This window comes from Mangifera indica, chromosome 1 (genome assembly GCF_011075055.1).
Source record: "Mangifera indica cultivar Alphonso chromosome 1, CATAS_Mindica_2.1, whole genome shotgun sequence".
NCBI lineage: Eukaryota > Viridiplantae > Streptophyta > Magnoliopsida > Sapindales > Anacardiaceae > Mangifera > Mangifera indica.
The window spans coordinates 28,862,711-28,878,845 of NC_058137.1; the positions used below are offsets into that span (position 1 = coordinate 28,862,711).

Here is a 16,135-nt window from a genome sequence, read left to right on the forward strand (position 1 = left end):
TTATCGTATAAGAAAAAAAGAAGAATCATGAATAAATAAGAAAAAATATTAAAAAAAAGAATAAAAAGTTTTCTTAAAAACATAAAGCTATTGGCAACCATTTCGCAACTCGATTGGGTCCAGCTCACAAACTTGAATATTTTGATCCATGTCACAATCCAAGCCCAAACCGGCTAGGACTGTGCCCAGCCCAACCACAAATCATTCATAATATCACTGGCATGGTTTATCTTTGAAATAAGCAAATAAATTTTAGATCAGCAACTCAAACATATGATTCAGATTCCTTGCTAAAGCCATATAGAAAACATGGCTATATATTCATCATCATTGAAACAAAGTACAATTTAGTTTCTGTATGTGTTCTTTTTCCTGCTGAGAAATCACAAAAAAAAAAAAAAAAAATCAAAAGCATGAACAGCGGTGTAGGCTATCTGATCCTACAAGTCAATGACTCAAGGGTTAAATTACTCCTGCAATCCTTAATGAATCTAAACTCTGGATATCCCAAGCTTCCTTTCAAACAAGCGCCGAAGGAGATAAACTTGGAGAACACTAGCAGCAACAAGAGCAGAAGATTCCCAGAATGCCTTGTAAACTGCCCTCTTACTCATTGCTTCATTTACTGCATTTCCAATGGGAAAACATTGACATAAAATAAATCAGTTTGTTGTTTAGACTGAAAACACAAGAATTAACTTGACGCCCACAACTCGTGTAATACCAAATACGGATTAATTTGTATAACATCTTAGTCCAATATCACAACCTACTGTCAAGATATTATCTGCTTTAGATACATAGTTTGTGACAATTTTGCTTTTGGACTTTGTAACTCAAATTGCGTATTAACAATTTAAAAACTCATACTATTTAACCAATCATCTTTTATCATTCCCAAATAATGTGGTATATCTATATTTACCTAATATCTCTCCAATACTTTGTTGATGTGGAATTTACCTACAGGTGTTACAATTTGAGCACTAATGTTTTCAATAGTTTGAAGTCAATGTGCAAATCTAGCTAAGTCTTAATTTGGGCTCTTAAGTTTTCAACAGTTTGAAAAGGCATCAATGAAGAATGAAAAATATCAAACTAGACACTGCTTCATCTGAATTAAAATTAAAGCATATTTGGAGTTTCAATAAACTGATTACATACATATTGCCTGACGTTCAGTCTGAGCCTCTAGCCAATGCTGTTCAAACAGGACATTGTGAAGAGCTTCCTCCAATTTCGAAATCTGTTCTAACAAGGGGTTGAAATGCTCTGCAAAAATTGCACATAGTAGCTGCAAGTTCAGCGTTCTACAGAACTCAACAAGAAGAAGAAAAGGATATACAACAAGGTGCATTTTCTTACCGTCTTTTGCATGCTCTTCATGGTATGAAAAATGGCCAACATGCACATCAAAGTCCACGGTTTCATGATACGGAGAATTGTTAGTGAAGCAGAAACGGTGGACACCTTTGTGTCGAGCCACAAAATCAAATTTCTCACTAGTTTTACCACGGAAATCATGAATCTGGTCACCATGAGGACCCTTCACCTGGAACGTTCAAATGCATTGCACAATTAACTGAACCTGATGCAACCATTACCAGGCTTATTGTTGAGATTTAACCCAGAAAACACAGTGCTATAGACTCAAATTTTAAACAACATAAACTATGACCAACAACTAAGAAGCTTTTGTATATCGCCATCTAAAGTGCATACATTAATTGCGTAACAATAAATCTTAAAGCCCTATAAAATCTAGGAAACCATAATCAAACAACCAAACTCAATAGTCCACTTCAAAGAAGAGTAATTCTATATGTATAAACAGTGGGTACTAACGGGTAAATGGAGCATTATTGTTCAAAGAAACACAGAGCTTACCACAAGATCAACACCTTCGGTTCCACCATACCAATATTTATCACTCCTGATGATAACAAAAGAAGCATGAACTCTGTCACCTTCATATTGCACATCATGAGAAAAGCATTCATCCCTATCAATCACAAATCTAATCCCAAAGACACCTTGTGGGCTCAACACAAGTGCCAAAAGCACTCCAACACAAAACTCAAGTGCCCCAAATTTCATCTGCAATTCAAAGAACAAAAATTTAAACATTATGAGATTGGATCAAACTTCACAATAACATGCAGAATAATTTGCGAAAAGTGAAAAAAAAAAAAATCCACATCCACAATTTGCTTCAAAGTTCAAACCAAAATTCAAGTTTTTTTTTCTCCACAAAAAATTAAAAATTATTCAAGCAAAAATAAAAGAGGGTATTTCATGAATAAGCATAAAACACTGTCAGATGCATGGATAACTAGAAATCAAAACATGGGTTTGGCCTCATTTTCTGTTTGGTTTCCGAGAAAATTCAGGCAACTCTGCAAAATCTTCATTGCTAGAAAGCAATAAATAAAGTTTAAAATAAGAAAAAAAATGAGTCTTTTTTCCAATTCATTCAGAAGTTGCATTGAAACAAATGACAGAATAGAATTTTAATTATAATAGAATAAAAGAGATGAAAAAAATGGTACCTTTGAAGTTGATCAAAATCTTAAAACCCCTCAGAATTTTTGAGTTCTTGAGTTTTGTCAGAGCCGTGATATGGGTGGTAGTGGTTGGGCGTGATTGGAACATGGAGCACTTATGACGTTATTGTCCTAAAAACGGTTGTGATTCTCTGTGTGCAGGTGCACATACTGGTGTTACAACCCATCTGGTTAATGCCTTATCAGCAATGTTTCCAAACGGCCCAGCTCTGTTTTGGTTCGATTGATCCGAAACATCGATATTATTGAACGATTTAATGCAAAGTTGAAATAAATTTTTGTTTTCAACATTAGAACAATATATGATGAAATAAAAATGGGTGGTATGATGTATTCTCTTACAAATGTCAGAATTTGAATTTGAATTGTACAATAAAAAAAAAAATGATACATATTTTGAAATATATTAAAAATTAATATAATATATTAAATATATCATATAATATAATTTATATATTTATTTGAGAAATTTAAGAATTTTAACGAATATTTATAATATTTTTAACATTGTGATGTAATAATTATAATTTTTATTATTTTATTATAATTACTTTTAAAAAACATATTTTATGATATAATATATAAAATTAAAATTTTAATACACAATATAATTCTAGATTCAATACACAAATAGCTATTAGTATTAGTATTAATATATATTGTTTCCTTAATAAGTAAAATATTATAAATCATGCATAAACTTATTTTCCAACTAAGAAAATAGACCAAGTACAAGCAAAGAGAGCTAACCCAGGTGATTTGGCAGTAACTGATGAGCTAGCTTGAATCTCACATTAACAAATTTAAGTTATTGTTATAAGATTTATATGATTTTAGACTGCCCAATCTCAGATTTAGTATTTTGGGTCTAAATTCAGGATTCCGATCATGTAGATTTTGAGCTCAAAAAGCATCAGCTGGTGTGGGGTGAAAAGCCAGGCAAAATTACACATACCTCAGCAGCAACCAGCACAATGCATGCCCATCTTCTCCTTCTCTTGGTATGTGAGTCACTACAAACTCGAATGCAACATATACCCAGAAAAATAGACACGGCAAAAAGCCTATAACAGTCTTCCTTTAACTGTTCTTGTTTCAAACAAAGGAGCAGAGTCTTCACTTCCTATCTTCATCCTTCAAAAATGTCCTCAGTATGTTAATATGCTTCAGTTTTCTCTTTTGCATTAATACATAGGCCACAAGAAGTTGATTGGACATAACCATTACCTCATTTGATTGCTTCTTATTAGGACTAATATTTAGGTGGGAAGGTATAAAATGGGGAAGTCGGCATTTATAAAATGGAGAAGTCGACAGTTATGAAGGTGGTTTATGTAGACAGTTATGGGCAAGAAGAGGATTCTGGTCTCTCAAAAACCAGACAAGGGAGGGAAATTGTTGATCATCCTTTTTTTTTTTTTTTACCGTTTTGTTTGTAAAGGAATAACCACTGTCATCCATTGTAAAACTAGTTGACTTCATGCAAATTCATTGTCTATTCATTGCCATTGTCCTTGAGAACAGACCTTGGTACATTAGCTTGTTGATGACAACTGAAACACCGTACAGAAGAATCTGTAAAGGCATCCTAATTTACAGGAATTAGGCATGCCAATGAAGCTATAGCAATGGACTTGAACATGACTGAGAAAGGCAAGGAGCCTTTGTCCTTGCGAATGAAGAGAGCTTCATAGATTGGAAAATTCAGCAACACCATTACCCCACAAAGAATAACCTGAAACACCAAATTTTCCAAAGCCCCAAAATTCTGAAAAATCATCTTGAACATTGCTGAAACTAGACTGAAGAGGTTCAGCATTGCCAATGTTGAAATGATTGTGAACATGAGAGATGAGCTTCCAAACTCCATCACCTCTTGCTCGTATCTCTTTAAAACGTCTTCTGTCACCACCTTCACAGTGATGGCGAATGCTGTTTGAGAGAGCCCCAGTTGCTTCAGAATTACATCAATGAAGGCCAGAAAGTATGCACTAGTCATCCGGATCAGCTGCATTCTCTGTAAGTTCCACCAAATTCTGAGTGTACTGCCACAATTCATGGCCTCAAATAAGCTATAAGCATTCTTGAGTACGAAAACATACGCAAATGGTATGAACCAAAGGCTTGACACCTGAGACATAATAAAACAAATAAACAAACTTCGCATCAGCAATGAATAGTGTCCAATTAATCCGCTCTAGACAAAGATTCCGTTACAGTTTTGTTTTTCGATTTTACAACTCAATATGTGTGTCTCGAAAATCAGTTCGACCCAAATTCGTTTAGTCAAACTCAAGTCAAACTTAAATTATGAGGGTCACCTCATTTTTGAAACCAAATCAAACTCGAGCAAAAAGGAATTCAATTTTGTTCATCTCACAATTTGAGCAAATGACATGATTTGGTTCCAGCTTGACTCACGACTTGATTTGAGTCATGTTAAATAATTGTCCAAATAACGTTGTTTTATTCATTATTGAGTAAAACAATTTTGTTTTGTCCATGTGCCACAAACGCCAGTCAAGGATCAAAGCCAAGAATTTGAGTCAAGTTTTGAATTTCAAACTTAAGGACAAAGCCAAACTCGAGCTACTTTTAACTCTAGCCTAACAAACATGAGTTTGTCTATCATTGTTCAAGAGAACAAGTATTATGATGTTGATATCATTTGTAACATTTAATTCATATAATCTAATGTAAGATATCGTTTGTTTTTAACATAATTCATCACAGTTTTATTTTTGTTTACATAGTTCAAAATGAACAATATCTTAATAATATGTCAAACTATTGAACAAATAAAGTGGAGCCACTAAGAGATAGATTAATAAGTTTGAAAGGGACATACCTTTGGGAACAAGGAGATGCCATGGAACAAGCAAAGAGGAAGAACAATGACATAGTACAATGCAGGCAGGGAAAGTGGAGCCAATAAGAGATAAACACAGTAACCCATTTGTGCTCCGAGGTCTATCTTCTTGTGGCCATAGATGAATGGACAATACTTGGATAAAAACATCTGAAACATGCCCTCAAAACACCTCTTGTATTGAATAAGAGCAATGTCTAAAGTGTTAGGAGCAACGCCCATGAAAGCTCTCTTCACTGGATTGTAATACACTGATTTCCAGCCCCTGCATTGAATTGCCAAGCCAGTGACAATGTCTTCAACTGCACACCCGTATATCAATCCCATCTGCAAGTTCATGAATCAAACATTGCAGTCTAGTTCGAATCCAAAACGGTTAACTCAAAATTGGCAAGTTGAGTAGAATTGATGAGAAGAATAAATACCTCCCTGCCCCATTGAGTGTCCTGCTCATAGCTGCAACTAGCAAGAACTTTTGAAGCATCTTCCAATTCATCAACTGTTGTATCATTCTTCTTGACCTTCGTCTCCACCGTATGTTCTTTACAATCCTTGGAGTACTTGGCTCCAGAAAGACTTTCTCTTCGATGCAAACATCCAGTGCCACAATAAAACATCGCGCCATAGCCATCCATGCCATGAAGCTCCAGCTGCAACAACACACATAATGAAGATCTGATGATTTCGGCGATCTCAGTCATTAAACAAAATTGCTACAAACAATGACCATGCTAGAAAACTGTCTAATTTTTCATTTGAGTGAAACTCGCGCTAGAAAATATCAAGTTTGGTTTAGTTCGTATCCAATCCTGCTCTTTATATGGGATTTGCCTAAGAGTTTAACTTTGATACATGTGGATATGTATACCTCAGGAACTACATGAACATGACTGGCATAGATATCATTTTTTGTGATATTTCTGAAACGTTGTGGATACTGCACAAATGCGATTTCATGGCCTCTTTTGTCATCCATGAAGAAACACAATGCTTCTCGTATTGCATCTGGATTATTTGCGTACATATCACAGTCCAAATTCAGGATGAAAGCTCCACCACTTATCTCTGATGACACTCTTATCTGCAACAAATCAATATCTTAGTACCCCAGTTGTGTATCAGGAATTTTATAAGTTACTCAGGGAAAATATTTATAATCCAGCTATAATAACATTAAAGTTAAAGGACCAGTTCTCGGATTGGCCAATCTGATCAGTGATATTAACATGACAATAAAAATTTTAAAACAGGCTTTAACCATGTGACATCTGTATGATAGTCAAATTGGTCTGACTTGATGATTGAACTGCGATTCAACACTAATCACCAAGTCCAACCCTAAGTCAATTCAGTTTAATGGCTAAAATACATATCCATGACCCCAGTCATATTTAACACCAATCCCCGATTGAACCGACCAATTGGTTCAAGTTTTAAAACAATGATCATCAACCAAAGCTTTTTTATTGGGGTGAATTTGATTCAAGTCGAGTTGAGTTTGACAACAACTCAAGCTTTGATCAAATCTATAATATATAACTTAAACTCAACCTCTTTTGAATTGGTGTACAATGTCACCGTAGACTTGTTGATAGGTAAACAATGTCATCGAATGGATAAATCAGCTGATTTCAATCCGTGCTACTGAATTAGGGCTCCAGCTCAAGATCTTTTTGTACAAGCTAAGATGTGGATTCAAGTTAGCTTGGATCAGATCCAACGCTACTTTTCCGCAACAATATCTTTTTTCTCTCATTAATCTTTAAATTATTATTTGACAATATATTAATCGGTGATACAAGAGTGATGTAGTATCCCTGTAATATCATAGATGAGGTTGCAATGCATATAGTTACCAGAGCGTTCATGGCTCCGGCTTTGAAGTTATGAGGGTATCCTGGCCTCTTCTCTCGTGCCATGTACACCATTGTTGGCAATCTGCATCCTTCATTGTCTACAGCTTCTGTGTCCTTCCCATTAGTTATAATCTGAAGACCAAAACGAAAATTCATTATAATATATATATATATAGAGAGAGAGAGAGATACCGATGTATTCTACAATCTCACTCACCTGCACAATCGGCTGATGATTCTGCTTGGTTACATCAGAATTCCATTCTAAAAATCCAATGTGTTGATCCCTTATTTCTTTGGAGATGCTGCCATGTGCAATGGCTGATTCGATTCGTCTTTTCATTTCTTCATATTGTTTCTTTAAATTAAAAAAAAGAAAAAACATGTCAATAAATTAATCCAATTAGTTAGAGTGGATTTGCCCGAGTTAAATCCGAATAAGAGCTATTTTGAGTTTGGTTTGAATCCAAAATAACTAGTTGGAGATTTAGTGCAGCTTGTTTGAATTGTTCAACAGAAGAAAAGGAATATATAGAGAAGAAAGAATCTTTCCAATCCAAAAGATTCAAGTAGAGTCAAATATTGATCTGAAATTGCACCAATTCAGACATGATTCAGGTCTGCTATTAGCATCCTTCATACTAACAAAGACACCAAGTCCGTGTATTATAAATTAAAGAGGAATGCTATATGTATCTGTCTAGTTAAATTTTATCATGTGATTGATTATTATTTTTGTTATAAAACTAAATGTATTTATTTTAAGTGTATAAATGAATATATACTTTTATATATTATTATGTGGTTAAGTGATTTTAAATTAAAAATAAAGTAATACCCAATCATGTGATGATATATATAAATGTACATATTTATGTAATCAAAATAGGTACGCATATTATTCTAATATTTTTTATAAATAATTTAAATCAAAGTTTTATAAACTTGATAAAGATTCAAATTCTAATATTTCCTCAGTTATTAATGAATTATTATAAATGTGTTTATAGGTAAGATTCTTCATGGTTTTGAGAGTGTTGACCTCTACACCTTGCCAAAGACATTCTATTTTTTATGGTGGAAATTTCGTTACCTTGATTGCTATCCATTCTTGAGCTTGAGTTCTGCTGTTTTTCTCATCGGACTCCTCTAGAGCAAAGTAGGCTTCCGGAGATCTTGGTTCAACGTTGAATTTTTTACAAAAGGGTATCCAATACTTAGAGAAATGAGATGCCTCCAGGAGAGCATAAAATGTGAATTCTGAGCCACCGTCGTCTGACAGATAAACACTCAATTTCTCTGGTGGATAATTGAAAGACAGGGCTGATAAAATGGTGCTCATCACCATAATCGGTGGCTCTATCACCGGATCCGCCGTGCAAACAAAAATGTCAACCTCTGGTAACTTGTCTTCATATCTGCAAATAACAATGGACTTGAATATGTTAACTAATTAACAACACTTCAAGTTCTACAGTTTAAAGTATTAAGATATATAGCCTTTGGACTGTCACAAACAGTGAGTGAAATCAATGTTTTAAAACTTGGACTACACCTTAACCTGGATAAAAAGTTGGTTCATAGGTCGACCATCCGGGTAGAATGGTGACATTAACATGATATAATTAAAATTTTTAAATGGATTTTAAATTTTCTGATATCATGTTGGCATGATTTCATGCTAATGTCCACATTGATAAACGAATTAGTTTGACTCGACTGATAAATTACAAATTAACATAACTCAGTTAGTTTAATCCAGATCAGTTTGGTCCAATGACAAAAACAGATTTTAGCCATTACTTGGATCAGATTTGACACTGATTCCAGATCAAATAGACAAGCCCAATACCAGATTTAAAATAGTGCTTATAGTTTAAAAACCGAAATCTCAGTTAACCATACCACAAAACAAGGATAGAGTCTTCTTCTCACATATGCTTGGTAAAGCATCTGTTTTCACTTCTCATAATCTCAATAACATAAGTTCAACTGTTCAAGTAGGGCTGGATTTTATTAGAGTTGCTAGAGTTCATATTAAACGAGTCTAGTTTCAGCCAAAGAACTGTTTTCAAACCAAGTTTGGGTTTAATTTGTTGATCTTAATCCTATCTCATACTAACTTTTTTATATTCGAATTGATCTCAAGTTAGACTTTGTTTGAACTCGGCCAGATTGAATCCAACCCTGAGTTCAAGTCCTTAAGTTCAACCATTTTATTGGAAGTTTTGAAGATGTGATAAGAGAGAGCGAATATAAACCTCTGAGAGAGCCTGTTTTTATGAGGGAAACTGAATCTAGAATTCCAACGAAGAGACAGACAAATGAACCAGTAAAAACCGAAGCAGAGTTCTGCCATGAACATGCCAAGCCAAGCCCATCTTCCTCCTTCTCCAGCTCTTGGGATGTACAGAAGCCTGTAAAACAATATCAAACATGTTCCCACAAGCAATTTCAATGCAAATACCCTGTAAGCAACCGAACACTTCCCTTGCTTGCTCTCAAAGAGAGGAAGAAGAACCTCTTCTTTGTCACCTCCACAGCCTTCTGCAGCCATCTCTCTCACTTTCATCCAAAAATATTAGTCTCTCAGCATGGGAGTCTCTATAATATATAAGCATATGTCAGGCTTTCTCAATTATAAATATGCTACAAGATAATGCTCCAACACTAACGTTAAGCTCTCACAGTCGCCAATAAAAAATAAGCATATATTAACATAGTTATTTTCCAATAAATTAATTTAAGCATAGTACACATTAGGGAATAGATTCCAGTCAAATTGAACTGAAGGGGTTGGAGAAGAAAAATAATCAGTAACTCCAGTGTGGCGATACCAACAAAGCTTGAAAAATATATGTGATAAATTGTTGGCCTGAGAAATATCTAAATTATTGCTTGCATGTGCGTTTTATTGTGAACCACTTCATAATCTGTTAAAATCCCTGAATTATCAGAAAAGAAATAAAATATGTTATTATAGAGAAAAACATTTTGAGAAGATCTGGGGAGTAACAAGAGAACAACTTTTCTCATTGCCCCAAAAAAATCTTTAAAAATTTTGAACATTCTTAAAATTCCAAAAAATTTCAAACATTAATTATTTAACAGATCAACTAATAGAAAAAAAAGTGATAATTGGATATTTACAAATGTCTGGAGGAGCTTATAGCGCAAGGTCCCAATTCCCGTACAGAGCCAGCGTCAAGTTCAAATTCATACAACTTCCAAAAACTAGGATGGTTCTGAATTTCAAAATACAATACTGAAGTTTTTCTAATTTACAAGAATTAGGCAAGCCAATGCAGCTATAGCAATGGACTTGAACATAACTGAGAAGGGCAAGGAGCCTTTGTCCTTGCGGATGAAGAGTGCTTCATAGATTGGAAAATTTAGCACAACTGTTAGCCCACAAAGAATGACCTGCAACACAAATTTTTCTAGAGCGCCAAAATCCTGAAAAATCATCTTGAATATTGCTGCAACTACACTGAAGAGGTTCAGCATTGCCAATGTTGAGATGATTGTAAACATGAGAGATGAGGTTCCAAACTCCATCACCTCTTGCTCATATCTCTCCAACACATCTTCTGTCACCACCTTGGCAGTGAGGGCAAAAGCAGTTTGAGATAGCCCCAGTTGCCTGAGAATTACATCGAAAAAGGCGAAAAAGAATGATGTTGTTCTTCGAATCAGCAACATTCGCTGTAAGTTCCACCAACCCTTCAGTGTACTGTCACAATTCAGGGCTTCAATTATGCTGTACACATTCTTGGCTATGAAAACATACACAAAAGGTATGAACCATGGGCTTGACGCCTGAAACACGATGCCAAAAAAGCCAGTTTAGTACTGGAATATACTCTATCGACTAGTCATGATTGAAGAGTACTTGAATCTACGGATCAAGTGATATCAAAGCTTAGGTTGATAAAATGAAGTTTTTCCGGCTTAAGTAAAGCAAAAAAAGGGAGAGAATAAGATGAAAACCAAAACTAACTCCACCAACCACTTGATCCAGGAACGCATTAGTTTGATACATCTGTTTCATCTAAAAAGCGTTTGGTTTTTCTAGCGTAATTCATACCTTTGGGAATAGGGAAATGCCATGAAGCAAACAGAGAGGAGGGACAATTATGTAGTAAAGTGTAGGCAAGGAGACTGGAGCCCATAAAAGATAAACACAGTAACCCATTTGGGCACCAACTTTGATCTTCCCATGACCATAAATGAAAGGGCAATACTTTGAGAAAAAGATCTGAAACAAGCCTTCAGACCATCTTTTGAATTGAACAAGATGAGTATCTAAAGTAATTGGAGCAACTCCAATGAAGGCCCTCCTATCTGGATCGTAATACACTGATTTCCATCCCCTGCATTGGATTGCCAAGCCTGTAACAATATCTTCAACTGGACAACCATATAACAATCCCATCTGTAATGTTCATAATAATGATCAGTTCATACAAACAGCATAAACCATTTACCTATATAATAATGAATTGTTAAGTGTGCCACATTGGTTGGTAATTAAGTTGGGTGTGTGTACATAAGTTTGACAGAAAATCTCAACCTTTAAGCTAGTTTTTGGGGTGGGAGAAACCTGATAACACTTTATTGCAGATCCAATTAGTGGTATCAAAGCCCAGGGTTTATCCCTATGGTGTTTAAACTCAGGTTGAGGGAGGTTTTGCGCACCTTACTTCCCGGTTGGCCTGGTTGAGGGAAAGTGTTGGGCGGTTTTGTGCACCTTCCTTCCTGGTTGGCCTGGTTGAGGGAATGTTAGTATTAGAATTGTTGTGAGTGGGAATTTTCCAGCCTGGCTTAAACTCAAGTTCAGGGAGGTTTCACACATCTTACTTTCTGGTTGGTCTAGTTAAAGGGAAGTTAGTGTTAAGTTCATATCTCATGTTGATCGGGAATTAAGTTAGGTGTGGATATATGAAGCTATCTTTTAAGGTCGGATCGGACCAATAGAATATCAGATCATCCGTAGAAGAGAACACTATCGTGATAGAAAACAAACCTCTTTACCCCATGGAGTGTCCTTCTCATAGCTACAACTAGCAAGAACTTTTGAGATCTTTTCCAATTCATCGGCAGTTCTTTCATCAATCTTTTTGGCTTCTGAGTCTACATTTTCTCTACAGTCTCTAGAATACTTTGCTCCAGAGAGGCTTTCTCTTCTATGGAAGCATGCAGTGCCACAAAACAAAGCCGCATCATAGCCACCAACACCAGCCAGTTCAACCTTCAAAATCATAAAAAATGATCCATTAACATAAATTTTCTCAGTTTCAGACCTAGAATCCAGATCAACAATGAGCCAGTCTGCACCTGATGAACAACATGAGCACAATTACCATAGATATCATTTTTGGTGATATTGTTGTAACGCTGTGGATGTTGCATAAAAGCAATTTCAGGGCCTCTCTTTTCATCCATGAAGAAACATAATGCCTCTCTTACTGCATCAGGATTATTTGCATACATGTCACAGTCCAGATTGAGGATGATGGATCCATTGCTTATCTCTGATGAAACTCTTATCTGCATATACATAATTTTTGTTACATATATCACTCTAAGTTTACCAGAAATAGTTCAGTTTATGAGAAGTACCAATGCATTCATGGCTCCAGCCTTGAAGTTATGAGGCCATCCTGGCCTTTTCTCGCGTGCCATGTACACTAATGTTGGCAATCTACAGCCTTCATTATCCACTGCATATGTGTCCTTCCCATCAATTATAATCTGAAATTGTATAACATAACAATACAATTCAGAATGTCAGCACTTGGGAAATTAAAAAAATTGTTACACCTCTGGACAAATTCCCCAGGAGAGATGTGGATATGTATGGGCATTTCACATAGTTAACTAGCTGGTGAGATATCAAATTGTCAGACAATATCTTGGCATAGGACGGATGGCTATTGAACTAGAATCTTAACAGTCTTATGGATGGGCATCACATATTTTAAATAATCAAAGCGGCCAATGTTTTGATAGTGGATTGGGCTCAAAATTATAACCAAGAGGATACAATTATATTTACCTGCACAATAGACTGATGATTCTGCTTTGTCACTTCATAATTATACCATTCCAAGAAACCTTTGTGTTGTCTCCTTATTTCTTCTGAAATGCTTCCCTTTGCCATGACTGATTCTATTTGATATCTCATTTCCTTATATTTTTTCTTCAAATACACAAAAATAAACAATAAATTATCGAGATGTCCTGATTTAAGAATTATCCATTATATATAACAAGAAATTTTTATGGAATAACAATAATTAGAAGTATCGAACTATCATATTTTGTTTTATTGAAATAATGAACATTTTTTTTCTACTGAATGAATAGTTCAATATCTCCATTTGTAGTTATCCTAAATTTTTACCTTCATGGCTAACCATTCTTCTTCAACCTGATTTACATATTTCTCATCAGGTTGATGAGAGAAGTAGGCTTCTGGGGACATTGGTGCAACATTGAATTTTTTACAAAAGGGTATCCAAGATTTGGAGAAATGAGAGGCCTCCAGGAGGGCATAGAATGTGAACTCCGATCCACCATCATCAGAAAGATAAACACTCAATTTCCCAGGAGGATAATTGAAGGACATCACTGATAAAACAGTGTTTACCACCAAAGTTGGTGGCTCCATTATTGGATCAGCTGTGCACACAAATACATCAACTCCTGGTAACCTATCTTCGTATCTGCACAATTATTGTAACACTCCTATCAATGAATTATTAAGTTGAGTTTTGAGTTACAAAGTTTAAAAACAAAATTGAACTGTGTATATTAAACGGACAATATATTGATAGTGAGTCAGACTATTAGAGCAAGGAGGTTTAGTCTCATAAAAGGGTGAATATAATACCCAAAGTAAATTTCACATCAACAAAACACGAGGGATGATATGACAAATTTTAGCGAAAGCGTTGAGTTCCGTAAAGGGATGAATTTAACACCCTTATGCAAATACTACGTTGACAAAACATAAGAAAGATATTAGGTATGTATGAATATTCCATATTACTCAAATATGTTTAAAGAATATGTATGAACGTACTATATCATTCAGGGAATTAGGGATACTAATATAAGATTAGTCAAATAGACTGTGGGTTAAACTATTTAGATATATTTTGGGTTATAAATACCAAAAACAAAATTATAAAAGTTTCGCACTCATATTTATTACTCATAGTTCAACATATTAACTTACATAAATCAACATTAAACACATTGTATCATGTGTATTTCATGCCAAATTGGACCTTTTATAACTATTTTCTTGGCTTTTTTCGTGGGTCCAAGTAGATTCGTGGGGTAATGCAATCTTTTATCATTACATTGCTTTAATTTTTCTAATAATTTAACTGTTTTCAAAAAGATTCACAAAATCTAGAGCAACAAAAGTCAAGTAAACAAGTGCATCACAACTAGCAGGGATGGATTCAAGTCAAGCACTCAAGCTTGGTTGCTAGTTTGGCTTACGTAAGCTCAGGCGTAATGATAATGCACTATTAAGCTTGAGCTTGGGGTTTGTCAAGCTCACAACCTTTTGTAAGTTCAATTTAAATCTATTAAAATAATATCGTTTTGATCGATATATATTAAAAAAATTATTCTTTTGATTGATTTTAGTCTGATGCTGTAACCAAACTCAACTCTGACAATAACCAATCAAAATTTACCTCTGAGAGAGCCTCTGAATGAAAGGGAAATTCTGTGTAACATTCCAGCGAGCAGACTGAGTGATAATCCAGTAGAAACTGAACAAAACCTCTGCAACAAGCATCCCAATCCAAGCCCATCTTCCTTCTTCTCCACCCCTCGGAATATGCAGAAACCTGTAAACTAACATCAAGCATATCCCCACAAAAACTGTTGCTGTAAAGACCCTGAAAGCAGCTCTTCCCTTCGCTTGCTTGGTCTCAAAAAGAGGCTGCAGCTCAGCCATCTCTCCAATCTAAATCTTCTTCCTTAGCTAGCTGGATATAAGCTAGCGAAGAAAAGTTTTAATGCAGACAAACAAATGAATTTGTGCAATAGAAACTGATGTGTGTGCTGATTATTTTTTAAGTGCTGAACTTGAAGCACTTCTAAAAGGAAAGCCACACACTTGAGGATGGATTCTCCGGATGTGAGATCATTGTCATAGAGATGAGTAGGACAAGAAAGATCATTATAAATGGGGTAACAATAAGTTGGCATCAATATTTTATTTTGGTAATATTAACCAATAACTCAATCAGACAAAGATATGTCTTTTATTTATTTAATTATATATTTAAAATTATGTATATATAATATTATTTAATATAAAGCTCTTATTTGAATTATATTATCCTTTTATATCAATTGGGAGTTACCTTTTTTAACATAGTTGGCTTTATATTAATCACAAAAAATATAATAAAACTCCTGATTTAATAATTGTTTTATAGCATTTTATTAATTTATCAAAAGTTTAATTATAATATATTTTTAGAGAGCATCAAACTCATATATTTTTTATTATTTAAGTTACCCCATATTTATCACTTAAGCTATCCCTTAGAGATAATAAAATATAAATATTTATAATATGATAAAATATTATTTTATTTTTATTTTAAAATTTTTTAATAATTGATAAAAATTTATATTTGTATTTGTATATATAGTTAATATATAAAATATTATTATTATAAATAATATAAAGAATACTTTACATATAATTTTTTTATTAATCGATAAAAATAAATAGATATATTATTATATAAATATTTCATTAAAGTATTAATACGCTTTATATATATATATTTCTTATTAATAATATGTTT

The 16,135-nt window shown here is 34.3% G+C and overlaps 2 protein-coding genes across 3 annotated transcripts; both read right to left on the reverse strand.

Annotated features, from left to right (window-relative positions):
• Positions 1-283: 283 nt before the first annotated feature.
• LOC123211581 (transmembrane emp24 domain-containing protein p24beta2-like) lies at positions 284-9,861 on the reverse strand. Of its 2 annotated transcripts, XM_044630388.1 has the most exons (12): positions 9,551-9,861; positions 8,383-8,707; positions 7,507-7,647; positions 7,290-7,421; positions 6,302-6,514; positions 5,859-6,083; positions 5,413-5,760; positions 4,210-4,695; positions 1,888-2,097; positions 1,366-1,552; positions 1,165-1,272; positions 284-625 (listed from the first exon to the last, which is right to left on the reverse strand). In XM_044630388.1, the coding sequence occupies exons 1-12, from the start codon at positions 9,859-9,861 to the stop codon at positions 492-494; spliced, it is 2,820 nt and encodes a 939-aa protein (XP_044486323.1). In that variant the 3' UTR covers positions 284-491. The 2 variants fall into 2 exon arrangements, with proteins under 2 accessions (XP_044486323.1, XP_044486320.1); XM_044630385.1 differs by lacking the exons at positions 4,210-4,695; positions 5,413-5,760; positions 5,859-6,083; ... (3 more) ...; positions 8,383-8,707; positions 9,551-9,861 and adding an exon at positions 2,550-2,660.
• Positions 9,862-10,406: 545 nt separating this feature from the next.
• LOC123192278 (cellulose synthase-like protein E6) lies at positions 10,407-15,437 on the reverse strand. The gene is made up of 8 exons (XM_044604765.1): positions 15,005-15,437; positions 13,696-14,017; positions 13,348-13,491; positions 12,912-13,043; positions 12,627-12,839; positions 12,316-12,540; positions 11,377-11,724; positions 10,407-11,108 (listed from the first exon to the last, which is right to left on the reverse strand). Exons 1-8 carry the CDS (start codon positions 15,268-15,270, stop codon positions 10,566-10,568), a joined length of 2,193 nt encoding a protein of 730 aa, XP_044460700.1. The 5' UTR covers positions 15,271-15,437; the 3' UTR covers positions 10,407-10,565.
• Positions 15,438-16,135: the final 698 nt, after the last annotated feature.

What these genes read in the sequence shown, in the direction of transcription:
- LOC123192278 (XM_044604765.1), bottom strand. Translation starts at nt 15,270, where the DNA reads ATGGCTGAGCTGCAGCCTCTTTTTGAGACCAAGCAAGCGAAGGGAAGA. An exon ending in AAGAATGGTTAGCCATGAAG is followed by an intron (nt 13,492 to 13,695) that starts GTAAAAATTTAG and finishes GTGTATTTGAAG; the next exon opens with AAAAAATATAAGGAAATGAG. An exon ending in ATCATCAGTCTATTGTGCAG is followed by an intron (nt 13,044 to 13,347) that starts GTAAATATAATT and finishes ATACAATTTCAG; the next exon opens with ATTATAATTGATGGGAAGGA.
- LOC123211581 (XM_044630388.1), bottom strand. Translation starts at nt 9,861, where the DNA reads ATGAAAGTGAGAGAGATGGCTGCAGAAGGCTGTGGAGGTGACAAAGAA. An exon ending in AAGGCTCCTTGCCTTTCTCA is followed by an intron (nt 2,098 to 4,209) that starts GTCATGTTCAAG and finishes TTTGAATTGCAG; the next exon opens with ATGAAATTTGGGGCACTTGA. An exon ending in CCGAAGGTGTTGATCTTGTG is followed by an intron (nt 1,553 to 1,887) that starts GTAAGCTCTGTG and finishes TGAACGTTCCAG; the next exon opens with GTGAAGGGTCCTCATGGTGA.